This window comes from Montipora capricornis, chromosome 3 (genome assembly GCF_036669925.1).
Source record: "Montipora capricornis isolate CH-2021 chromosome 3, ASM3666992v2, whole genome shotgun sequence".
Taxonomy (NCBI): Eukaryota; Metazoa; Cnidaria; class Anthozoa; order Scleractinia; family Acroporidae; genus Montipora; species Montipora capricornis.
The window spans coordinates 31,724,068-31,751,567 of record NC_090885.1 but is presented as its reverse complement, the minus strand read 5'-3'; the positions used below and the strand labels follow the sequence as shown (position 1 = coordinate 31,751,567).

Here is a 27,500-nt window from a genome sequence, read left to right as displayed (position 1 = left end):
ATCGAGTAAGCATCTAGGTTTAAAAAAGTCTGTTGTCTGCTTTTGACTTGCGAATGAATGTTGTAGGATGTGGATATAGACAATTGCTGCCGAGATGTGCACTAGAATATCATTTTTCGTAGGAAGGGACTGGGTATATCATTCAGTTAAGAGTGAAGTTGAGGGGCTATAGGAAAGCAAGTATCTGTTAATGCTCCTTTTTTTGCGGTATTCTAGCGTCGCCAAGAGCTACCAGCACAACCAGCAACCGGACAAACAGTTCTTGCCGAGAAATACCGAATATTGTTGTGTGCCCCTTCAAATGCTGCAATAGACGAGCTTATTTGTCAAATAAAGCGTGCTAAGATGTGTCTTCACAAAAGACAAGACAACAAAGAGAATACATGTAGGAGAAGTAACGGACAAAGGCTTTCCAAGAGAGGTTGAGTAGTTGTTTCGACAATATATTTGCATTATTACAAGCACTAAAGAAAGTGTAAAATGACTTATTACACATAACATGCGAATTTTATTCCATAAAGCTCATTTGTACAAATCTGTACGCTTTATTTTCACATGTGGAAAAGGCTTATACAGCCAATCAGAATGGCGTACAGTTATTTCACATGTGGAAGTATAACCAATCAACGATAGCGTAAAGGCGTTTGCATGCCAATCACTCGTGCATCTCGTGCAAATCCTACTTTGTTAGAATTAAATTAAATTTGCATTTGGTTCTATTGTTAGCGAGTTTTTGTTTCTAATCTGCGTTCAGAAAACTATTTTAATGAAAATTCTCGTCTTATCATAGGCAGCCCAAGCTCGCGTCACTACAGACAGCCGTTGAGAATTTAAACGCGTTATTAGACTTTGTATGGGAAATAAAATACAGTCGATTGTGAAGCCTAAAAAATGCTCAATTTAACTTTCATTCAATAAAATGAATCAAAATGACTCACCTCTGGTGTATTCTTGTGCCTTTTGGAGTTTATTTTACAGTTTCGGGAAGTCCGTGTTTTCAATGTTCTAAGACGAAGTCAAGGCTGCACACTACGATTCCGACCGTTGTCAGCTCAGAGGCGGTTTGCGACTCGAAAATCCATCCCAGCCAAGATTTTTTCACGCAAAGCTAAAGCCACATCATTTGCGAACCTCCGTGAATGTTTCGTCGTCAAAAATCCCCACACACTTGGCTGGAAATGAGCATTTTCTGCTTCAGATTCCACGATAGCTGATGAATTTAACAGCAACTGATCACCGACGAGGACACGGAGCTTGGGTCCGAGGTCAAATTAACTCCACCCGATGGAGGTACAGTCATTTCATTTACAACACTTACCCCATCCCCACAGCGGCTTCTCGAAAAGCTCCATGGTTACGAGTGACGCTGTGGGGATGGGGTAAGTGTTGTAAATGAAATGACTGTACCTCCATCGGGTGGAGTTAATTTGACCTCGGACCCAAGCTCCGTGTCCTCGTCGGTGATCAGTTGCTGTTAAATTCATCAGCTATCGTGGAATCTGAAGCAGAAAATGCTCATTTCCAGCCAAGTGTGTGGGGATTTTTGACGACGAAACATTCACGGAGGTTCGCAAATGATGTGGCTTTAGCTTTGCGTGAAAAAATCTTGGCTGGGATGGATTTTCGAGTCGCAAACCGCCTCTGAGCTGACAACGGTCGGAATCGTAGTGTGCAGCCTTGACTTCGTCTTAGAACATTGAAAACACGGACTTCCCGAAACTGTAAAATAAACTCCAAAAGGCACAAGAATACACCAGAGGTGAGTCATTTTGATTCATTTTATTGAATGAAAGTTAAATTGAGCATTTTTTAGGCTTCACAATCGACTGTATTTTATTTCCCATACAAAGTCTTATAACGCGTTTAAATTCTCAACGGCTGTCTGTAGTGACGCGAGCTTGGGCTGCCTATGCTCTTATGTGTAATAAACAGTTCACGACATAGAAAGTGCTTTGTACGGGGTTTTATTCACTCGTTGTTTGTGTCAAAAACCCTCACTCGCTCGTTCCTCGCTCGTTCGGGTTTTTGACACAAACGACTCATGAATAAAACCCCGCACGCGGCACTTTCTATGACGTAAACTATATTTATGGCATTGGAAACTGCCTCTCTTTATGTGTAGCTGCGCCTTATTCAGATTTAATTTTCTTTTCTTGTGTGTGTTTTACACGTAGGGTTTTCTCAAGTAGAGCTTCTCTACCTCTATACTGTAATGTATTTTTTCTCCGTGTATGAAAGACATCAAAACTCACTGGGAAAATTCCCCCGTTTTCAACTCATGGGACTTCCATTCAAATAAAATCCGTGGGTTCATATGAGTGGAAGTTTAGAATTTAGTAAAAAGTTGGGTTTTGTCTGTCTTCTTGTACTTAGTGGCTGGTAGTAGGGTCTTGCTTTGCTTTAATCAACGTAAGGCTGTTCTTCAGGACTGAACGTTCAAACGTTTTTTGTGTTTATTCTTAAGACCCCACTGACTTCGTCAAGAACTGATTCTCATTTTCGTTGTTTCAGAAGCCCAATTGCAGAACTGTGGTGACTTGAGTTTAGTTCGTATAGGACGGAAATCTCAAGTTCATCAATCTGTGATGGAGTTTTGGTTGGAGAACATAAGTAAAGAACGAATCAAGGAACGACGATCTACCTCAACAGGGAATGGGAATGTAAATGTTAATGCGCTCAAAGATAACCTGAACCTGTGTACTGCCAAAGTTGAGCAAGTGGAACAGAAGCTTTGGGAGCTAACAAATTCTCCTCTTCCTGCATATCAAGACAAGGTACTTACAAGCAAACTTTATTTCAACTTGCATTTTAGTGTAGGTGACAAGCTAGCAACTGGGAGTGTATATTTTCCTCTGGTTGGTGGGGTTCAAAATCTGTAGGCACTTTAGCAAGTAGCCAGCCAAGAAAGGTAAAAATTCGTGATTGAGGGAAAGAAGAAGGGTTAATTGTGAAGAAGCATATCAAGTGATTACTGTATCTAATGAACATTCAAACTGCAGGTAATTCTCTTGAGTCTTTGGATCTACATAGTGCTTTTGATACTATTGTACTGTACCTGAGTCAATAATTAATAGGCCTTTTGCAGCTAACGATCACATGGTACAAAATCCGCCATGCTGGAGGGCAAGCTCATTATTATTCCCCCACTGGGACATTAAAACAAAGAGACCTGAACCAGTCAAGCTTGACTTGCCTTTGTTTTAATGCCCCATAATAATGAGCTTGCCCTCCAGCATGGCGGATTTTGTACCATGTGATCGCCGCAGGCCTATTGTGCCATATTTATGGTACAGATCCTTAGGCATTACAGCTGACATTTTTTGTGACAATTCTATCATACTTTTGGAGTGCTGACAGGCCGTTTTCTTGGACGATTATTATTATTATTATTATTTTTAATACCAGTAATCGTAGATTAGAGAGTTCGTTTGAATATGGTAGGTTTGGTATGTTAAAATGTGATTCTGTTTTGGAAAACCGGGATTAATGAAATTTTAATGCATTTCAACGCAGTTTGAATACATTACGGTGCATTCTAACGTTCGCCAATGATTTCTAACGCATTTTCAACGTTTCACATCGATCGTTAGCAATTTTGTTCAACTAAATGTTTCACAATGATTTTCCAACGTTTTTCAACGTATTTGCAACGTTTCCAAACATTTTTGTCGAGAAAGTTAATTTTGAAGGCGTTTCCTCTATTAACTGGTCCTTATAAACATCGACACGTTCGTACCATGAAAATACACCACGTTGCGTTTACTGGGAATTATCATGTCGCTTCTTTCAGCGATGACGTCACCGGAAAGCTAAGTCACAGATTTCCTTAGTTTGCTCCCAAAGCGAAGCTGACTGACATTTTAATAGGCCATTTCCGAGTTCATGCCTCCTCTTCAAAGCAAGTGTAAGTGCGACGTTTTTCGTATGAAAATCGGTTCATTCATATGTAAAGTAGAACTAATTACCATCGGAAAAGCTTTGCAGTTTGACTGTCTTTGAAGAGGAGGCAGGCATGAACTCGGAAATTCCAAAAAAGTCGAGGCGAGGACGCATTCACGCTTGCGTGACCATGGGCACTGAGATTTCTTCTAACTCTAAAATTTTGCTGTGGCTCTCATGCATGATTGTTGCGTTAACCTAATTCTTATAAAATTCAAATCGCTTATTATTGTCCTTTTTGATTTTCGTAGAGCTAGGCATAGTATTTCAACCGTCTTTCCGAAAATTTGAGGCGAACATGCATGCTTAGCTGGCGTGGCTGACTGGCTCACAGTTTGTCAAGACAGTTGTTAATACTTTGTATCTCGGAATTTATTTCCGAGATACAAAGTAACACGCAATGTTTTTGTTGAAACTTCTTTTTGTGAGAGCTACAGTCCCGTGATGTAGCCATGTCATGTAATTTTTAGTTAGCTTTATTGAGATTGTATGTGTGCATTGGCCAAAGTCCCAAAGCTGGCCAAATAAGGATCAATTTCATATAAAATTGACCGACCGTGTTTTTGTGTAATTACATATTTGCAACTAAGGTTAGATTTCAGACTAAATACTTGAAAATGTTTTGGTGTTCCTAGCGGTTTTTGTTGTTTTTCTTGTGGTAATACGTGGGACCAGAAAGGAGACTAGTTGAATATAGGTCAGGCAGTCCACTCTTCTGAACCATTTAATTTTTTTTACTTTATGACAATTTTGACGTTTGATTAATTTTCAAGGTCAATTTGAACCATGCAAATAAGTGTACATCCCCAAAAAGACCTTATTAGAGAAAACCAATCACAAAAATTTGTTAACATCTTGATCAAAAGAAGTACAGAGAAATTTTAAAGGGATTAGTATTTTAAGATGAAACCACTTATTATAAATGGCACTCGGCTGATTGGTTTTTCAGATAAACTGACTCTAACTACATTGACACTGAGACAACTATTTCAAACTACTGGTCAAGGGGTTAGCAATCCCGGTAATGACCTTCGACGTGGTATTGGTTATGGTAATGGTATTGGAAAGTGTTCAGCCGAACTTCTGAAGATTGATTTCGAAGTGATTCCTGTCCAAAAATCCCCTTTTGTCCTACAATAATAATTCATAATAATAACTTTTATGGACCTTTGGAGTAACATACAGTAGATTTACATGTTATAAAAAAACATACATCGTAAAACGTGTGAATTAAGAATCTGAATTTATACTTAATAGATTATTCTTGTTGCTCTAGGTATAAACGAGTTCATATGTCTTTTAGTGCCTCATCTTGGTATTTTTAGATTAGTTTGTTGATTTGATCTGAGGCTATAATTCCTATTTACATGTGTACTAATAAATACTTGTTTGGGGTGTTCAGCAGTGTTCAATGTTCTTTCAAGTTCTCGTTTTGTGCACTGTGATCTTCTTGCATGTATTGATGGTAGGGTTGATCTAGCAGCGCCAATGATGTCCAGACCCCTGTTTTGTACTCTCTGGAGGTCATCTGCAACGTATTGGGGCAGTCCGCCCCAAGCCGGTGACGCATGTTCCAAGAGAGGGCGAATTTTAGTACAGTAAATGGTCAAACCGACTTCCAATGGTATACCTGCTTTTCTGGTTTCTCGTGTAGATAGTAAAGTCTTTTGTTTGCCTTTTTTGACAGTTTGTTCAATGTGTTAGTTCCAATCCAGATTATTTTAGTGCCATACTCCAAGTAATTCGAAGTTAAGTACTCTTTCCTGATACGCATCTTTGATATGCAGAGCGTCAGGTTGAGTTGCCGATTTCTGGAATGAGATCCACATATCCTTCGTCTTTGTTGGATTCAACATCAGGTTGTTTTCTATAGACCAGCTTAGCAGACCGTCAAGCACTTTTTGTAGGTTATATTCCCTGCCTTTCGGGATACATTCAAACACGGTAAGTCATATGCATATTTGCACATCATTCCTCGTTCACGAAGTTCCTCAGGTATGAAATCATCAAAGTCGTCAATAAAGATGTTAAATAATTGCGGTGATATTACAGAGCCTTGTGGAACTCCAGCCAGACATGCTTTAGATGTTGATAGTACACCCAGAAGCTTTACTTGTTGAGATCTACTTTCCAGGAAGCTTTGGATCCAGAGCTACAGATGTTTGCGCGTATTTCTTGATTTTAGTTTGGTCAATAGGATGGAATGATCGACCATATCGAAGGCTTTACTGAAATCAGTAAGAGGGAATGGATCGCTTTTCTACCCTCTGGGTTGTTGTCCGTATAATTGAACCAGGTTTGTTTGATATTGATAAGAGAGTTGATACGGTTGACCGACCATGTGAAAAGGCCTGTTGATTTTGTTGGACTTTGAAGGCATCTTTGTTTAGAAGTATTTGAACTTTTTCTAAGACCTTACCAAGGACAGGTAGCACGGATACTTGTCTGAAATCCGTTTCGACTTTCGGTACTGGACTGACTAGGGCATATTTATACAAACTAGGATATTTGCATTCAATTATGCTTGCACAGATGATATCGTGAATAACAACTGCTAGCTCTTCAGCATAGCGTTTTATAGTCCATGGACTTATATCATCAACACCAGTTGCTTTCAAAATCGTCTTAACCTGTCCACTGCTTTGTAACTTCGGGGCAGCATATGGTGGGCCATCAGGATCAACAAGGGAGATCTTGGGTATATGATCCTTCCATGGTTTATTGAAGATGTCTTGAAGTTTATCTGCAGTAGAACGTAAGTTTTTAGATGATATATTGCTAGTATTCCGACTAGATTCATTTGCTCCGCAGATGCTATAAATTGACTTTAACCATTTCGATAGCTTTTTGTTCGTGTTGGAGCTGATTTTGATAGGTAGTAATTCAGCTTAGTCTTAGATATCAATTGTGCGCTTTTTTATATTTCACCATGTGTCCCTTGCTATAGGCACGTTGTCTTTGCTTAATAATTTTCTTGATATGTGGAATAAGCCGAGGCTTGTCGCTAGGATGCATTCGTGTTGTTTTCATTGGCATTGTTTCGTCGAGAATAGCTGTCAATTCTTGAGTGAATATTTCCTCTTTCTCATTCACTCCTTGGGCATTTAACACCTCCACCCTATTATGTTATTGAGGTAAATCGTCAATGCAGCAATGTTTGCTGGACGCATTGTTCTTACTTTCCGTGGAATGGCTTTCATCTTTTATTTCTGAGGGTTTGTTAGAAGGCATTGATGATCTGATTTTCCAAGTGAAAGAAGAAGAATTGCAGGATTGTATAAGCTTGACATGTTTGTGAGAATCTGGTTAAGTGAATTTTTTCCACGAGTCGGTGCAAGAACAAGTTTACGTAGGTTGAAATTTCCGCATAAACCCTTGACTTTAAGCTGATTAAAATCCCTGGCTAGTAGAATACCTGCTGACGGATTTTCTCTTAACAGAGCATCTAGGCATTGGGTAAGACAGCTGATCATCTCTTTACCCTCGGCGATGGTTTTGCCTGGTGGGAAATATATTCCTGCTACAAACATACAGCTAAAAGGACGAGGAAGTCTTCTTCAAACCCAGGGAAAACCGTTCACAAGACCAGCCTTCTAAATTCGCTTTCGTCGAAATGTATTTCGCCATAAATTTTAAATTAACCAATTGGAGTGCACGCTTGAAAAACAAACCAGTAGGCTAAAAGTAAGTTGGTAAACAAAGTTACAACAAAAAGAGAGTCTTCATGGATGGGCTACGATTTCAGCCAGTTGGGTTAACTCATATGTTAAGTGTGGGAATAATTAAAAATATACTCTTCATTACAGATAAAAAAACTTCAAGAGGAAAAGGATGCTCTCAAGAGTCGTAAAAAGCGATTACAAATAAGCTTGCGCCAAGAAAAGGAGAAGCAAAGTAATTTGTATCGCGAGGAGGCAAGGATAAGAAGAGAAATACTGGAGTCCGCAGATATTGTTTGTACCACTCTCAGTGGAGCAGGGAGTTCGAGCTTGAAGCATGACTACAAACGGTTAGAAGCGAATTTTTGAATTTTACGTTACTGTTTTTAAGTTTTAAACTTGTATTATTTGTTTATAATTAATTGAAGTACGATAGTCTAGGTGTATTAAGTCTTCAGATGACTGTTTACAGCGGTTATCAGTAACACGCACCCCTCAACGACATTTTTTCATATTTGAAAATAAAATTTAGGTGGACATCAATCAAATGTTTCCATGACGAATTCAACTGCCGCCAAGAGAACAGGGCTATTTTCATGGAAGCATTTGATTGACGTCCACCTAAATTTTTCTTTCGAAATGTGAAAATATGTCGTTGAGGGGCGTATGTGACTGATAACTACTGTAACATGACATTGACTGACGCTTCCACAACCTGAGCAGAAGTCATCTCCTGAGTCGAGTGATTTGTGTAACATCAGTGGACGGTATAAACACTCTCGCCCGCTGAAGATGACCTCCACTGTGGTTGTTGAAACATCAGTCGATGTCATCCCAAACAGTCCTTCTCAGGACTACACTCATTCGGTCGGTCGTACTTCCCTTATTTATGATATGACTCCTGGGTTCAAAACATTTACGGTGTAATCTGTTTACTCGTTGTAGGCGCCGTCTTCCTTTTGCTTGTGTCATTGTTGATGAGGTACTCCATTTGACTGATTTTGTGTGATATGAAGGTGTCAGTCAGTGTTCTTAAGAGCACTTTTTTCTTGCAGGCTTGCCAGGCAACTGAACTGGATGTTCTCATACCTCTGGAGTTTAAAGCATCCAAGTTGGTCCTCGTCGGTGACCCTGAACAGCTTCCGCCCACAGTTATTTCTGAGGTATGGAAGAGTGCAAAGTTAATTTAAAGGTGTTGAGTAACCTGTGTACTTCAATGTGACGTCTTAACAAATTTATTAACTATCCTGACAACCTTTTTTTAGAAAGCAAAAGCAAATGCCTTTGGGCTTTCAATGTTTCAAAGACTCTACAAGTTCTTCAGACATAATGGTAAGCCTGGCCTTCTTTCATTTTTACTGTTTCATTTGTTGTTTTGCCTTTGTTCTTGGTATTGTTACTATTCTGCCTTCAGGACCTCATTTTTGGAACGTGAGTTTTTGCTGGAAAGGGTTGCTTTTGTAAGCATTTTCCCTGCACAGGATTGTGAAATTGGTTGACGTAAAATTAACTGTCGAAAACAAAAGATGTAAACCATTCCCTCGAGTAACTGGATTCTCAGAATGAACTCATGATGGGCCTTCGAGTAGCTGGACAATGCAGCTCAGAGGAATTGTTGCGGCTACGTAATGTGTAAGGAGTAGAGGCAGTTAAAAACGTCCCTGAGTCTATTGAGGTTGAAAAGCGGAATGTCTACGGTCGTTATATGTATTCACTTTTAGAGGAAAGGCAAATGAAAGGTCAAGTTTCATAAATCGGAGATTGTTTCGAAGTTTGAGAACATCATCAATAATACGTCTGGACCTTCTTGGAATTATGAAGCATGAAATGTGAATGAAATGGACGTTTGGTGCAGTTTAGAATTCCTTTGTGTACTTCTTGGAAATGATTAAGCCTTTGAAGCAGTCTTTTTTATCTGCGGATCTCACTGTGTTTCAAGACCCGTTCTTCTCGAATGTTTAATCATGGATTTTACTCCAGATAAAAGAAAGTAAACTGTCTGAAGAGAAACTGCTTTTCAGGATTCTGCGTAAAGGTACCATGTTTCTCCTGAAGTATCCTTGGCAAATGGTTTGAGCTGCTGTCACTTATTTTGCAAGGCAAAAAGATGGACAATCACTGCAGAAGCTGGAAATAGGCAGCACCATAAACAGAGTTAGGGAACAGATTTGTCCGTTATCCTCTCAGGAAATCTCATAACAGTTGTATTCGTGAACTTGATGAATAAGCGTTTGATTAGTATGAGTCCTGTAAAACTTGGGAAGTTGTGAAATTTGGAGACGTCGGTTTCCAGCCCTGAAAAGTCATGGAATGTAGTAGACTTTGAAGTGGTATTCCTTGAACACAAGATGTTTAGGTGGCTTTTCACTTTGGGTAGTGGCAAGAACACGAGCAGAAAAAAATGCCGTAGACTAGTGTCTCGAAGAGGAACCTTTTTACAGTTTTGGATAGCAGCAATTCACTATTACGGATCAATTATCAACTGCCTGGAACGTGCGGCAGGTCCATTGACATAAGGGAGCGAAGAAATGTTTAAATACATGGCAAAGATCAGTAATATTTGGGAAAAGGGATGTAGAGATGGCCGTGCCATTTGCTTGGTAGGCTTTTATATCTCGGGAATCGTTTGGATAAGGGAAGGGGGCATTAATTTGGGATGATAGTGCAGATAATTCTCTGCCTGAGCTGAGCAGAGCAGAGCAGATCTAGTAATCTTTAATTACAGCCCGTACAGGGAGATTGAGGAATCATCGGTATGATTGTGATCTGTATGAGTGTCAACGATCTTGAAATCTAGAGCTACAGCTAATTGAGAAAGATATGTTGTTGCTAAGAGTAATTACACCAGTAATCATTAGGTTCTTCCTACAAAGGGTATGAACGTGGGTATGAATTAATACTTCAGTTCAAGGCGATGGAGGTAAGGCACGACAGTGCAAATCATGTTGGGAATTGAGAATAGATGAGGAAGAAAATATATGGTACTGTTGGGATGCTATTCTACACAGACATTTAAATTTTTAATGCTGTGTTTCCGAACAATCTTTTTAAAAGGTTTTACTTGCCTGTTTTTAAGTTGTGTGGGGTCTGATTAAAAGTTTGCATGTACCGTGCAAACTTTCTTCATAAAGTTATCACCCCATTTCAAATGATGTGTGATGGGTTATCGTGAAGTATGAAACGGCGGCTTCATTGTCTGACACAGCTGTCCTGATGACATGGGCTGCAAATGCGCAGCAATTGTCAAGATTATTTTTAGTCAGCATTGACAGGCTGAATTTGTTTGTCATTTCTTTTAGCCTTGTTGGTGCTGCCTTCCTTCGTTGTTCTTCCCTTAATTATGAGGGAACATGCGCACCGCGCACCGGTGGCTCAGTTGGTTGAGCACCGGGCTGTCACGCGGGAGGTCGTGAGTTCAACTCTGGCCGGACCAACACTAAGGGTCTTTAAATAACTGAGGAGAAAGTGCGGCCTTTGTAATTACATCTGCAAAGGGTTAGACTCTCTAGTCTTCTCGGATAAGGACGATAAGCCGGAGGTCCCGTCTCACAACCCTTCAATGTTCGTAATCCTGTGGGACTTAAAAGAACCGGCACACTTGTCGCAAAGAGTAGGGCATGTAGTTCCCGGTGTTGTGGTCTGTGGTGTATTATGGTTGGGAGGGTAAATGCTCGGAGATATTATCTACACCAAGCTGCTCTAAAAATCCGAGGGTAAATAAAGATGTATGATCTAAGAGTACCTGAGCTTCCTCTTCTCTCCTTCTGTTCTTAAAGGCCTTACCTCCATAATTTGATGATAACCACTCGTAATTGAGAACAACTTTAATTGCATATTTGTTCTTTTCATCTTGGCCTGTAATTTGGTATGTTATGTGATGTAACGTGTTTAGTATGGTATTGCCGTTCTGTTTGTTAGTTTCTTATCCCCATGTGCATCTTATCACATGCCTTGAACATGCGCGGTGAAAAGGTACTTTTTACTGGCTACTCTAGTACGCCATTGAGCTCTTAGATTCTGTCACATTGTTTTTGTCTGATGCGACCCCACTATTTGTCAAACAGTGTGGTGTCTAGTTCCACTTTTGCCTTTGTTGGTGATACTCTGGAGTTCTGCTTTCATTGAAATTGTAGTAAAATGGAGCTCATAAAATATTCCAAAACTATAATGTCTGCTTATGAACACTGAGACAAACACTCATATTTTTCAGTTATCTCTTTTACACCCGTTTTGGTCCCTGTTTGGCAATTAATGTTAGTATTCTTGTTACTATGAATACTGTTGCCCCGTTTTTGACCGGCAAAATATGCCCTGTTCTCCCTCCCTAAACTCTTATTGTTTCGCCTAAGTAAACATATATAACTCTTCCTTCAAGACAGGTGATCCATTCAAGTTCCCTTTTGCTGTGCAACTTGAGTGTGGCTTCATCTTTCCCATAAACTGTATCTGTATAGTTAATATTTTCAGAACACAGGGAAGGCATTCTTGCGAGGTCAATGAGAATCTTCACTACCTTCTTCATGCTTCGCGAACGTAAATTTGGTTTAACAGAACCAGTTGACCTCAGTAAGGCCACATGGATTTTTTCATTAGAAGAGGTGGACACATTTGCGATTTTTCTGTTCTCATTGTTCCTCTCTAATTTTGTTTTTGATTCCTTTTCAATTTTCGGCATGTTTGTTGGTTGCAACAATGATTTGTTCAATCGCTATTAGAAAATTATCGAGAACTCAAATGAACTTTCTGACACGTGCAAAGTCAATTGCAACCTTGATCTATTCTATTTACAAAAGCAAGCTATGCAATTACATTATTGAGAAACAAAACAAAAGAATTGATTACTTATGTAAAAAAACCACAACAGAAGTCATGCAATTCTGTTCTAAGCATTTTCCCCTCCGGAATTACAACATTTTTGCAAGATCTTTCAATCCAAGAAAGAAACTATTAGTTATATTTTAGCACTGTCTTGATAAGTCTTTAAGATTGCATGGTTTCGTCACTGGTCTCTTCAAAATCTTGTCTCCAACTTTCACGTCAACTACGTGACTATCTACACCAGACCATCTTCACCAGGGTAGGTCCAAGCAACTCTCCCTACTTTCTTCTTTCTTTGTCGTGCATTGCGATCAATCACACCAACAATGCCATAATCTTTTATATTGTCATCTTTGGAGAACACTTGAGATTAGATCCGATGTATGGCAGATATTCCTTCAGCCAATGCTGCCACACCCGGCGAATGAGCTCTTGCACTCATCTGCACCATTGACAAGGGTTGAATTCAGTCATGTCGACACTCTGCAGTGATATATCTCCACCCATTTGACAAATAAGAAAATGGTTTATCATTGGGGTCGTAGCTGACAGTTGTACGTGGCCTGAAATTTAGGAGACTCTAGGCTCCGATGAAACAAGTTTGTAACTCTTCGTCCGTTACGTCCATGTCTTTTAGGTTCACCCACGCCTCCAAACGAAATGTCACCCACTAAAACTTCTAGCTCCTTACAAAATTTCAAATGCTACTTTGCAGCCTTGGTCCTGGCAATACTTACAGTGTTCAGGCTTTTCTCTTTGAACTTGGCAACTCGAAATTAAGTTATTTCTCTGTCTGGACAGACAACTGTGAAATGACGTAGAAACCACTCGCTTTCTGGCTCAGGTTTGGAGCTAGATACTTGCTGAATGTAATCCTTGTTCAAATAGTCGTCTATGACTCCTTCATAAGCGTGTGCAAGGCTAACATCCTTAAGTAATTTCTTCTCAAAGTCGCCTCTCTGCAATTTGTCGACTGTTTAGCAGGGTAGGTCGATCCCCATTCCAAGGTACAGCAACTTCGTAGAGCTCTCCATTGAACGATAAGGATCACTCAAGTTTCTTCCATGCTGACTTGTTATTCGTTGTCATGTCGATCCGAGTATTTTACAGTGATCCCAACTGTCTCCAAGTCCCAGAACCATTTTAGAATGTTGTTCAAATCTTTGTCAGCTTCCACAAATTGAGGACGTTTGTTCTTTGACAAAAATTGCAAACGAAAAGTGTGTTAATGACCAGTGTTTGTTCTCTTCATCACCTTTTTAGAATCCCCATCAGCATTATCTTCCTCCTCATGACCTCATTGTGCCCTTTCCCCTCCTTGAACTTATGCTTATCCTCCCCATGGTCAACTGTTCTTTTTTTTTCTTCGTTATGGTCATCAATAGTCCCGTCAGCAGCTTCATCATCATCATGATCATCATCCTCATCATCAGCTTCTAATTTCCATTCTCATTCTTCTACTTATTATCTTTATTATTCTGATCCACTAGCCATTAACTATTCCTCCCCAAAACACCATTATCCACTATGCAGCAGTGTATTCAATCTTCAACGGGAATTTGTTTACATATAAAGGTGTATTAAGACACTACAGATTGTCAGCCTCATTAAATAAGCAAGTATAGGTCTACAGCAACAATATCTTGAAAACAGTCTGCAGTACGGATCAAGAGGAGCTCAAGACTGTAGTGGTCGCATTTTAGCCTCACCAATTTGGCATTTTGGTAATCTTGACCTCTAAATGAAGATATACTGTCTGTCCTACGGTCCCCTCTCATCTGCTAATCAACCAATCATTCTTCTCAATCTCTTGATTGCAACAGTAGCCTTTTAAAGTACGTTGATCTTGAAACCTTGTTTAATGTCTCTGAAGAACACTGATGGCTTCATTGTGTTTCCTCGTGTTTTCTCTGGTCCAATGCAATAATCGTTATCCTTTTTGATCGGCTTCAGTCTTCTTGGTTCTATATGACTTTAGCGCCTAGCCAACAAAATCATATCTGGGTTTGTTGCTGACTACTGCATCCTCAACACCATCTCATGAACGTTCTCCACGACGTTTCCCATGACTTGGTACTCCCGTGTAGGGCCGATGTAGCATTTGTGGCAGCCTAGGATGCCAAGCACTTGAACTTAAACTCATACGTGGTCTTTTTCACCTCACTAGGCCTCTCTGTTTCCTCTTTTGCTGTTTCTATCCACACTTTCCAAGTCAACGATGGAAGTCTTTTAATCGTGTTGCTTAGAAAGAAACTCTAATCAGTGGATCAGTGGATGTCATTTCTTGTTTGTTTAATTGGCATAAGTGGTTTTTGATCATTTTTTATTCTTTCATTTCACATCCACATGGGTTCCAGCGTCTTTGTATTTAAGTCCAGACTGTCACAAAGGAAGGTACAACCGGAGCAGACATTTTTTTGTTCTGACATCAAAAGGGAAGGTTTTCAAGATCAAAGTAGTTAAGAGGGCCATTGTCGCTGCAGGCGTGTGATCCGTTTAAACCTTGCAAATGGGAAAGGGGAGAATGCATGGTGTGTAAACAGATGGGAAGGACGTGTGATGAAGAAAATGTGACACGTGAAGGCAAATGTGCTATTTGTAACAACTCCTACAGTGGAGAGACGTTAAGGACTATATGTCAGTGCCAAATCATGAAATCAAGGAAATTGATCATCCTTGTGGAAGATCAATAAGGAGAAACACGGCAATGAAATACAAACATTTTAATACAATGACGCTTTGTTGGCACAAATCTCGTTCGGTTTTAGAAGAAGGCTAATTAATGAACAATAACAATAAACATAATTATTTCTACAATCAGCACTCCTCTCAAGACATGATATCTCGAGGTTGTGCCTTAATATGCAGAGAATACGTGACCGCTTTGAATGGTTGTGACATAAACATTTTTGTAAGTTGAACATTTTTAAACACCTGAAGAGGCTTTGAGAGCATATGTCTAGTTTTTAGAGTTTTTGATCCCATTTTGACGATGTTTAAGTGTATTCAAAGTGGAATTTGGTTGGAATTGTTTGTTGTTATTAAGGTGAACCTTCCAACGGTTCACTGCTACGCCGACGAGGCGCAGTTGTATGTGTCTTTCAGTCCAAATAAAAGCACTGGGCAATTTGAGGCTGTCACTGCTATTCAGCACTGTGTAGATGATATACGTAATTGGATGACCAATAGCAAAATTCCTAATGATTGGTACCAAGCAACAACTAGGCAAGGTCTATGATCATATTTTAATTGTGAAGTTAGACTGAAATTAGACCAAAAGAGGTAGTTAAGAGGGACGTGGTTAGACTCAACTTTTCCCATGAATTCACATGTACATAACACATGCTCCAATGCTTTTTGTTACTTGTACAATATAAGAAGAATTATTAAATATCTTTCTAGGCTGTCCACCGGGACACTTATTCACTCATTGTCTTAAGTCGCGTTGACTATTGTAACAGGCTGCCTTATGGCCTTCCAGCCTACCAGCTTAAGAAGCTGCAAAGGGTACAAAATGCTGTCATTAGGTTAATTTTCCAGGAATCTAAATACTGCCATGTGAGACCGTTACTGTATAATCTGCACTGGCTGCCATTTAAGTTCCGTGTTCCTATTAACTTATAAGGCTACCAATGGCGCTCTTTTTATCTTCGGGAACTTGTTAATCTTTAGGAAGCAGGCAAATGTAATTTACTGGTATTCTCCGATTGTGATGGGCTGCTACTAAACCCTGTGAAATTCATGACTTTAACAACGCTTGGATAGAGCTCTTTTGCTATTGGTGCTCCTAAACTATGGAATTCATTGCCCTTTGCGATAAGGAATAGCCCCTTAGTTGCATCTCTTAGGTAATTTCATGCACTTTTTAAACTTGTTAACTTTTTAGTAGGTTTTATGCAGTTTTATAATTTTTAAGCGCTGATGAAAATAGTGAATATTGATATTGGCACTATGTAATAATAATAACAATATTTATAATATTATTATTATTATCATTATTATTATTATTATTATTATTATTATTATTATTAGTATTATCACTATTATTATTATTATTATTATTATTGTTATTATTATTATTCTCCATTTAGCTCTGAGCTCTCCCAAGGGAGCGAGTCATAACCAAGGGTCCCCTGGTGACACTCTCTTGGTACTTGCAAATCAAGCACCTTCCTTAAAATTGTGGCCTTTCCTGTAGTTTTCTGCGAAAGTCCAATTCTTACCCTAATCCGCAATTTTTCAATCCATTGTCCAAGTTTCTTAGTAACACTTCCAAGAACCTCTACAACACCCGGTACTGCATCCACGTTTTTACACTCCACATTCTTATAATCTCCCACTTCAAATCCTGATATTTTTCGATTTTTTCAAATTCCTTTTCATGTATCGTACTAACTCCAGGGATAGCAATGTCCACAATAAAACATTTGTTCTCCTCGCTCACTACGATAATGTCCGATCTTCTTGCTTCTACAACGTTATCACATAGGCCACTTTGGAAAATACCATAATATTCTTTGTCTGTACCCCCAAGGTTTTTATAAGCATTGTTTCCAGTTCTCTTGGGACTTACAATAGTCCCAAGAGAAAACAAAAACAATGCTTACGCGAAATTTGGGGGGACAAACAAAGAGAATTATGGTATTTTCCGAAGTGGACTATTGGATGTTCATGTCCCAAAGTAGCTTTACTTCACCGTTCACCACAACATCTTCTGGTGCGTGTTCATACCACTTTTCCTTCCTTTCAAGCTTCCAATGTATAATCCTCGCCACATTATCATGTCGTCTTTGATATTCCTTCTGGGCCATCTTTTTTCACTGACTAGATGACACTCACTCCCTTTTCACTGCACATTCTCCACAGTGGTGACGCAGCAGTCAAATCAATGTGATGTTTTACGTAATTAGTCCTTGAAGCCAGTTCCTGTGCTGCACAAATAAGGGCTTCCGTTTGAACCTTTAAGTTAGATGATGTGCCAGCTCCAGGTCTGTTCTGCATCTGTGGTTTCCGACATATCTCTCAGGAATTGTCCATGCATTGCTTTATCCTTCCATCTCCTTAACCCTTCGTCAGTCCATGTCTTTCTTAACTCTTCTTTGCTGACAGTCCCGTCAGTTCCAATTACTCTAACAGTTTTTGAATCAACTAACGACTTCTTAATGTACCATCCCAAGCTGTTCTCCTCACTTAAAAAAAACTCTCACAACTTATCAGTCCACGCCCACCTTTCACCCTTGGAACATACAATTTATCAACATCTCCTTTTGTGTGTAGTGTGACGTTCATTGGCATCATTTTTGTCGTGGCTCTTTCCAATAATCTTACCTCTTCCTTTGATCACCCTATGATACCTGTTCCATACCTGATAACTGCCACTGCCCAAGTGTTAATCGCTGATATCTTATTCTTGCCATTCAATTTTGATCTGGGTTATTGAATTGCAACTTTTAACTTGCTTTCATAAACTTCCAAATCATAGTAGCATTAAACTGTGTCTTATTGTCAACCTGGCTGCGGTGTGAACCGAGTTGACTAATAGACCTTGTTTTGCATGCTTCCTTCTTGTGTCCGGGTGTTGGCCTTTTAAAATATGTCCATTGTTCTCAGCCATAGGTAGGCCTGTGCTGATGTTGGAGCAGCAGTACAGAATGCATCCTCAGATTGCAGAATTTCCTTCACGTTATATTTACAGTTCACGCCTCAAGACTCCCAGGTCTGTCATTCGTTTGTGTTTGCCACAAGATAACACGTTGCTAACTTTATAGAGGCAGTCTTGGCACAGTGGTCTTTGTTATGTCATAAGATACAGATGATAGGTTTCAAGGTATTGGATTCATGTCGAATTATGTTGTGCATCAGTTTTAGATCTCTAACGTGGAAGAGTACCATCCTGATTTGCGTGGCTTGGGACATCTGTTAATTTTACCTTGCTCGTTTTGAATTAAAATTGTGTTGCGGTTTGCTATCAAGCTTAGTGCTTGCTCATCAGTTGCCCCAGAGGGAAGCACAAGAAACTAACTGTTCTTCTTGTTTAGCTTTTTTTGTCTTGGCCATGAAACGTTTCCTTCCAAATTTTACAGGTCATTGGAATCGAGACAATTTCCCCTAAAGGAACACTACGCTGTTTTTGATGTTTTCAAAGGTCAGGAAGAGCACCTGGCAAGAGGGTACGTTTTTTGGCACGTAGCAATTAGTTGAATGTATCTCACCAATACTGCCGACGGTCGTGAGCAGTAAGTGAGTTAGATAACAGGAGTCAACAGCTATGTGTTGAGAATATTTCATCTTGTGCCTTGAGTGGTAACTTGTTGTTGCATAATGTTGTCTGACCAAGTGACAAAATGTATTTATCTTTGTAATATGGCAACTTTGTGTTTTAAGGTCCCTCTGGAATCTCGCTGAAGTGGACCTCGTTGTGGCCTTATGTAAATATCTCGTGAAAGTGCTGGATCCTGGGAGTATTGGCATCATAACCCCTTACAGAAAACAGAAAACAGAGATACAGTCAAGACTTAACAAGTGAGTTTTAATTTTATTTCCTTCTTATTTATGTTGCAGCGTATCATACTTTCTTATGCTTATCTCATCTTAAACCCAGTAAGTGAAACCTCTTAAAAGGAGATGCGCAACTACTCCTTCGAAAACAGTGTTGCGTACAAACCTTTTTTCATGAATTTCTACGTCAAATTGGTTGAGATAAATCACGGCTGAAATGTGAGCGAATGATTAACTTGTGGTGGTCCAAAAAACTCAAAGGAGTGCAATTTAAGTGTCACAGTCATTTGCTGGTGGAAATAGTGAGGTTAAAAATAGACTACTAAATTGGTGGTTACCTCACACATTATTGATCGAGTGGCAAGGGCAGGGATTTCGGTGTTATTATTACGTTTATTACGTGCGATAAACAAAGCTATTCCTCAAGACTGCTGTCTGCCATAGTGTGGGAAAAAGGACTTTGAATAGATTGGAATATCTTTCCAAGAGTCCCTAGAAGACAAAGATCTGTTCAAGTCACAATACACCCCACAACAACTGACCGATCATATGACGGTTTTGCATAATGTATTTCAACTCAGCAAATTATCTTTCATCATTCTCACTGGCTAAAAGGAAGTTGTGGAAGTCATATTGAAGGAAAAACAGCTGCAAAAGGATTGAAAACGGCAACCGTGATGGTGACAAAAAATTAATATAAGTCGCAGTTTCATGTGGGAACCTCTGTAAGTTGCCGATGTTGTCCTGTCAGCAGACGTAAATGGAGAATTTTCTGCTAGGCAAACATGTGTTGAAGACATACAGCTCTTTACTCGTGACCAAAGTAAGAATCGAAATTGAATGGCAGAAAGAAGAAATGCGTAAATCAGTACTTCATAAGACATCTCGAGGTTGGAAATAAAGGAGTTGACATGCAGCAACACTGCACGACAGGCAAGAGTCTGGTGACAGAGGTTTGGCGTCAGATTGCCAATTAAGACGAAGATTTAGAGGGGACCATCTAAGCCACTTTTTTAGTGTATTGTAGACAGCTGTTAGTCGCAAAACAGTTTCCTGGTTATGAAGAGCTAAGAGGCTTGCTGTCGGATGCCAAAACTGTCTTCATCTTAATAAATGGGTTTTTAAACCAAATGTGAACAGTGTGTGCTGTGTTATGAGATACTGTTTTTAGGGTTGCATTTATTTGGAACTTGCTACACTATCCTTCTGCCCAAGCACTGCCCCGTTAACAAGAAGGGATCAACAAAAAGATGTGGAAGATATGCTCTCATACAGTGATTGGTGCTGAATGAGAATAAAACCACCATGCCTCTGGGCCATATAAACTATTGTTTTAGTCAATATCTAAGATATGTGTTACCATTTGCAAAGTTGTACATTGGTTGACAGTTCTTCACAGGTATCAATGCATCATTTTACCAAAAATTCAACTCATTTACTGAGAGAGCAAGAGGCGAAAGTAAATTTGGTCTGTCAGATAACATAAAAATAACACTTGTCTGCATCTTAAAATTCGACGTTATTGCAAACAACAAAACCGGCCAACAACCCAAGCTTGTCCAAAAATCCAAGTAATTAGATGCTCACAGATTTCAAAAAGCATCACAAAGTGTCCCCTTGTTCTTCTCCCCCACTTCAAATCATTCGTGTTGTGGAATACTTAATAATTATTCCATGAGCGCACGTTGGATATGAGATAGTAGGCTGATTTAGCAACAGAACGGGAACGTCAGTGGCGACGGCGCGCGCAGAAAAAACACCAATGAGAATTCAAAATAGAGTAGACTCCACTCTTTTCTTCTCTATTCTAAATTCTCATTGGTAGTTTTGCTGCGCGCGACGTCGCGACTGACGTTCCCGTTCTGTTGCTAAATCAGCCTAGTAGGCTGATTTAGCAACAGAATGGGAACGTCAGTGGCGACGGCGCGCGCAGAAAAAAACACCAATGAGAATTCAAAATAGAATAGACTCCACTCTTTTCTTCTCTATTCTAAATTCTCATCGGTAGTTTTGCTGCGCGCGATGTCGCCACTTTTCTGTTGCTAAATCAGCCTAGTAAATAGCCAACGAGGTGCGTAGCGCCGAGTTGGCTGTAACCAGTCTCATATCCAACAAGCACAAATCGTATGATTATTTTATTAAATTCCTTAAACCCCAAAAATTTGGAAGTAAGAAATACGAGCTAAAAAAGCGAGAAAATCCGAGCGAAATCGAGAAAACTTGAAAACATTTCTTGCCTTTTTGCGTACTTGTAAACGTCGGAATTGATCCAAACTTTCCACAAGAAAAGTTTCATTTCTTTTTTGGCTTTATTCAAAGAGAAATTTCGCTTTCCGGCGGAAAAAAAGATTAAGTTTAGCAACGCTTAGCGCATTCATTCACCATGTAAGGTCAAACTAAGGTATATGAGCTGATAACCGAGATTGAATGAACCAATCAGAGCACGCGAAATGCATTATCCGAGGTTGAGAATTTAATAATGACAATTAACGTTCACAGTGTCCCTTAACTTTTTCTCTTCAAGTAAGGACAAACTGCTGCATTTACACTGACCTAAAAATAATGCTAACCTTTACCCTAACCTTATTGTTAGAGGTAGATTGGTAATGCCTCAACTTAAAGGGACACTTCATGTTGGATATCAAAATTGAACTTTCATCTATATTTACTGACATTTCGGACATTAGTGCAACAACCTGACCTGGTTGATCATTCAGTGTTCATTAAATAAAATTGAAAAACGGCATTAGGACGTGGTGTTTTAAAAACCAGCCCTTGGTACCAACTCTGCTTTATTTGACTTCATTCATTGCAGAGATTTAACCAACATCGAGGTCAACACTGTGGACGGGTTTCAGGTACAGAAACAGTTTGCGTTGTGGCACTTATTTTTTTGTTGTTAATTCGACCAGTTAAAAGTCGTTGAATTTGTGTTTGCTTCTAGGGCAGAGAGAAGGATGTCATAATCCTTAGTTGTGTTCGTGCAAAGAACGATCGTGGTTCCATTGGGTAAGGGATGAACAGTTTATAGAGTTTTTAGAGTCAAAACCCCAAATTTGCGTGATGATAAAGTGACGTGTTGTGGAATGTTTATGATCTAATAAACTTTCCTGTGGCTTTCGCACATGCAGCGTCAAGGTAACGGTTTACACTATGGATACACCTTCTAGACACTTCACGAAACACTTTATCTTAGCATTTTGCCTGTTCTTCTTTCCTTGAACACATTAGAATTCTGCCGTTATTGATTCTTTTCTTTTTGTTGAAAGGTTTGTTGGTGACAGGCAGCGGATGAATGTTGCCCTGACAAGGGCCCGTCATGCTTTATACATCTTCGGTGACATGAAAACTTTGAAGGTAGACCTTAATACCATTGCATGTGAACACAGAAAAACACCATTGCGCTTGTGCTGGTTGGGTGCAGATGTGTTAACCATTTCCACATTTTCAGGGCAAGACTGCCAATTTGTCATTGTTGTCAGGGAAGTCCTCTTCTCCTTACTTCTTTTAAGGTGCTAAGACACGAGGGGTCATGTTGCAGGGACATGGTGCAGAGACATGTTGCAGCGACAAAAAACTTGTGTGGTGCACATTGACGCGACATGTAGCAGGGACGTGTAGCGGGGACATGTTTCAGATATATGTTGCAGTGACATGTCCCCGCGTCGTGTCCCATGAAGTTGGGACAAAATAACCACCAAATAGGAGTTGCACCGTTACAAAAGTATCAGTTCACACGAGGGAACGCCGGAACATATCCCTGAAACATGTACCCGCAACATTTTCATATGTGTGCACATGTTGTAATTTTGTCCCTGTTACATGACCACGCTACAAGTCCCTGCTACATGTCGCCTCAGTGTGTACTACACACCTTTTTGTCACTGCAACATGTCGCTGCACCATGTTCCTGCAACATGGCCCCTGGTGTCTCAGCACCTTTAAGTTATTGAAGTAATCTCTCTAAGTGTGATGACTATCAGAAATTAAGCTTATATTCCCTCAGGGCAAATCAACACCTTATATTGGCAGCATGCTTGTTATACCCAATGTACTCGAGGAATCCGTCGATGTCACTGTTTACACTTGTTAGCATACTATTGTGCTTCTAGAAAGGGATCGTGTTACTGGTGAATTTTCTTGAAAAGTTTAAGGAACTTTTAAAGTTGTGTGGGCTGATCGATTGAAAGTGATGGACATACGCTTATGAGGCAAAAACTGTAAACAATAGTTTGCTGTAAGGTTCAGGCTTTTTCGTTGTTAACATTCTGGTTTGTTGCAGAGAGGTTCAGATGACTGGATGGCGTTAATAGATGATGCAAAGAAAAGAGGATGTATTTTTGCTGTTGAGTCTAATAAGGATGTGCAGTCTCATCTCTCCATTGATGTTACCCAAGATTTATGGTTTCCTGCTGATGACCCTCCACCTAAGGCCAGTTCCACTTTGAGAGGAGCCAGTGATGGTGCTTATACCTCTACTGAGCACAGGTCCACAGAGCAATTGTCAGTTGCCATGCCAAGCAGTGGTCAAGAGATAAGAGAGAGAATCACTTTTGCTGCAACAACAACTGACAGGAATTCATTAACCTGCAGTGAAAAGTTTCATCCAGTTCCTGTGCTCAGAAAAGGAAAGACATCCCAAGACACCGTTGTTAGAATGTCTAGTCGCAAAAGGGTCACGTGGGCCGACAAGTTACAACAGAAAGCAATTGATAATGATTTTCTGACTCGGGAAGGTACAGCTTGTGGTTATGGAGTAAGTGAGCAAGCAAAAGAAATAAATTATGAAACAAACTGCACTAACAGAGATGACGGAAAAGAGAGCAGTGCTTTAAGAAAGAAGGATAACCCTGAAAAAAGCATTGAGTGGCATTCTGGTGGTAGTGGAAATTTTCACAACTCACATGGTAGTTGCACAGCCCATCTAAACTCTGAGGGACTAAGTAGTCATGATCCTGGTTTGGAACAACGTAGATGGAACCTATCCAACAGCAGCCAAGCAAGACATGAAAGAACCAAACAGAATCGCATACCACTATATGAAGTTTGTGAGGGACAAAACTCGAAGGGACCCATTAGGCATTGGGAAAGAATCGATCTTGGCGAGGAAAAAAACGCACACCACCAACATAAAGGAGATCAAGAAGGACTTCCTCATGTGGGTAGTCATGGTCATAATGACCAACACAGTTCAAAGGAATTGATTGAACTTGAGCAAGGACTCAATTCTGTGGGAAAATGGAATAGTTACCACCCATCTAACCAGGGTCAAACAAGACATGGGAGTGGTGTGCAAAATCATATTTCAGTGTATCCAGTTTCAGACGAACAGGGAGTGAATCAAAGAGAAGTTGATGACATGGCAGATCAAGAACCATCCCCTATCCAGAGAAATGAGATATCTGTGGACACCAATCTTATTAGAGGTGAAGTAGGTTTCAATGAATATCTCACAGATGATGATATGGATACACAGGACTACAGCCTGGACTCCATGGACACACAGGAATGTAACGTGGACCCTATATTGAATTCTGTGGTGAACAACAATCATTCGTCTAGTCCTGATTATTTTGTAAATCTACAAAAACAATCAGCCTCTGAAAGGACTTTAATAGCGACTTCAATTGGCTCATCTGCTGTACCCACTACACCTGTGTTAAACAATGCTCCATCATCAAGACATTTAACAGCAACGTTTCAATCAAGTTCCACGCATTCTTTGGGAAGGTCTTGGACCTCAAATTCCAGAGTTGATGATTTGAAGTCATCTGTTTCTTCTAGTTTTAGCGGTCAAATGGTAAATTTGTCAAGGTCTAGCAACCACCAGGCATTGCTGGGTCACACAACAGTAGGTCAGAGAAGCAGCAGTATTCAAGGAGAACTTGACCCATCTATCCAAGAAAGAGTTAATGCTGTGTCACAACGTCACCCTCGTTCACGAGGTCCAGAAATTATCGAACCAGGCAGTCTGTTCCGTGGACTTAGGAACCCACTTGGTGGTGCCAAACAAAGAACGGCTCTTGTAGATAGTAAAGATGTGAGTTCTCTCCGGGCAAGGGCAGTAGGGGAAGAAACCCACCGTACTGAACAAAAAACTCACCGTCGGCGGGGGATTGATAAAAAAAAGGTGTATCAAAATTTCAGGGGCCAAAAAAGCTGGAAAAAATAGACGACGCAAATTTGTACCTGGTGCTAAACCATCAAAAGATATTTTCCTTTTCAACAACCTTTGCCAGTGGCAATGGATTACGCTTTTCAATTGCCGTTTCCATTGCCTTGGAAAGCACTGATAATCAGCTGCTGAAAAATCTATTGCCTTTTAAGAGCATTTCTCCAGGTTAACTGCTGTAAAGCAACAAAAGGTGCAAAATTAAGCCAAAAACTGCAATTCTGTTTTGTACAGGTGAAAAAGTAACATAATGTCTACAATGTTCCATTGATCAACAGACAACAAGACAGGTGGTCTCATTTTAATTGCTATTCATGATGTTGTTGTTAGATTAGTAACTAGCAGTGATAATTTAAATGTGGCAGCACACCGCCAGTAGCAGGCGTTTATCGTAACCCCTGCAAGCCTTGTACAGCTAGATAAACAATGTCATGTGAAATGGTATGCCCTTTACACCATTAGCATTTAGTATAATTACATAGGTGATTATTGGCAATTCTCTGCTCTGATTGGTCACACTCGAGGCGATTCTGACTCTGACTAATCACCCAAGCGTTTTTTCAAAATGGACGCAACCCGTTTTGTCTAGGTGACAGATAAAGAAATTAATTCCTTTGAAAAGAATTAATATTTTTCAAATAATCTCCTATGTAATGACGCTAAAAAAATTATTCACCTTGCCTTTGGCGAATAGTTGTTAAATATTGCCAGAAACCCATAAGGGTTGAAACGTGTAACGGCCCCTTGTGTGCTGGGAAACAAGCTTCTGAATATTCAATTTGCTAAGCACCATATTTGGAACAGCAAGAGCGAGGGGTTTCCAAATATGGTACTTAGCACTGAAACATTCAACCAATCAGTTCGCACTGAATATTCGGAAGCTGTGAACGCGCGTTTCACGTTTCAACCCTTATGGGTTTCTGATATTGCCCATTAGCGTTGAGAAGTGGGACAAACTGTTCTGTTCAAGTGGGAATGTATATTAATTGCGAATGTAAATAAAATGTTGGACTGGCAGTTCTGCATGACTGGAAGAACGTTTTCAAGGGGGTTTTACTTACCTCTTAAGTAGCGTGGAACTGTAACACTGATGCTTTTGTCATGATCTCAAACATCTTAATACGATAGATCTAGAATACCTGAACAAAGCATATCCTGTGCTAGTGGTTTTCTCCAAGACGCTGATTATCTTACATATCAGAGAAGTGAAAAAACAATTGAAATGTATGTATATTATTTTCAAGGAAATGAGCATTGTGTAGTGGTGTAGTATTTAGAAAGGTTTTATTTTCGTATGCATTATATAAATAGATCCATCTTGACATGGATACGTTTTTCTCAACAAATGAAGAACACTTATTGAAAAAGAAACAGTTTGGTTCAGTTAAAGGAGAGCCAGGAATAAGAAACAAACCCTGGCGGACTATGATAAATCAAATATGTAGTTTTTAAATTCGGGTTGGATGTCCCAGAAAGTGTGCAAACGTTTCACACACAGCAAATACATTCCAATCAGATAATATAATGAGTCGTTTTTGGAGGGAAGCTGAATATTGAAATGATACAAGGCTTGAGCAAGATTTTGTCCCATTCTAAAGGAATGGCTAAGAGCGACAGACTGCAAAGAAGGGGATCAAATAGAAATAAAAAGAGACAACCTTCACAGAGAAGGAAGGTAAAGAAAGACCCAAAAATTTTTTTACACGTTTGGAAATATATGGGCAAGCTAGCAAACTATAGACAGTTCCAAAATCCCAATCAGTCAGTGGTGGCAAAGTGAGATGAGAAAGGGACAAAGACTATGTATCCACTTGGAAAAACCTGATGTCTCGTGTGGGTCGAAGCTGTTAAAGGTGGTGTCATTGTTCTAACGCCTAGGCATGCAGCGACCTAACCTGGATCACGTTAAGGGAACTTCAAAATGCTCAAACACTATTCCATCAATTTCAAAGCTCCAACCTTCATCCCAGATCGTTTTCTATCACAACTCTTGCACTGGCTTATGTTCTTGCAATAATGATGAAGAGAAGTATGAAATTTATTACATATATGAAAGATATTGCAATAATAACGCTGCTTTTTTTTGTCAGTAGGTCTACCTAACCCCTCCTCGGACGATCCCATTTTACTATTTCACTATTTGCTATAGGCATTGAACATACTCCTTAAAGGGAAGAGATCTAGAAACATCAAAGTATTCAGAACCTTAGCGTCTGCGACAGGTTGCAAAATTGGTGAGGCACTCCCGTTAGAAAACCCCTCGTTTAGCTTCCGATACCCGCCGCATCTAGAATTCCATGGAACCTTTCCCACATCACCCCTCCCTCTCTCCATTTTAATGTTGCCTGTTCAAGTTTTCAACATTATTTTGTATTGCTGGCCAAATTGACAAGGGAGGGAGGGGGGCTGAAGTG

The 27,500-nt window shown here is 39.8% G+C and overlaps 1 protein-coding gene across 1 annotated transcript in view; it reads left to right on the top strand.

The window, feature by feature from the left end:
- LOC138042920 (uncharacterized) overlaps window positions 1–27,255 on the top strand; it is a 45,041-nt gene extending 17,786 nt beyond the window's left edge. The window contains exons 8-20 of the mRNA XM_068888985.1: window positions 217–421; window positions 2,512–2,774; window positions 7,746–7,948; window positions 8,544–8,580; window positions 8,654–8,761; window positions 8,864–8,930; window positions 18,027–18,132; window positions 18,500–18,586; window positions 18,801–18,938; window positions 21,730–21,772; window positions 21,859–21,923; window positions 22,184–22,271; window positions 23,197–27,255. Coding sequence (XP_068745086.1) covers window positions 217–421; window positions 2,512–2,774; window positions 7,746–7,948; window positions 8,544–8,580; window positions 8,654–8,761; window positions 8,864–8,930; window positions 18,027–18,132; window positions 18,500–18,586; window positions 18,801–18,938; window positions 21,730–21,772; window positions 21,859–21,923; window positions 22,184–22,271; window positions 23,197–25,086 — 3,300 coding nt within the window. The 3' untranslated portion in view covers window positions 25,087–27,255. The remainder of the gene's footprint in view (window positions 1–216; window positions 422–2,511; window positions 2,775–7,745; window positions 7,949–8,543; window positions 8,581–8,653; window positions 8,762–8,863; window positions 8,931–18,026; window positions 18,133–18,499; window positions 18,587–18,800; window positions 18,939–21,729; window positions 21,773–21,858; window positions 21,924–22,183; window positions 22,272–23,196) is intronic.
- The last annotated feature ends 245 nt before the right edge of the window (window positions 27,256–27,500 follow it).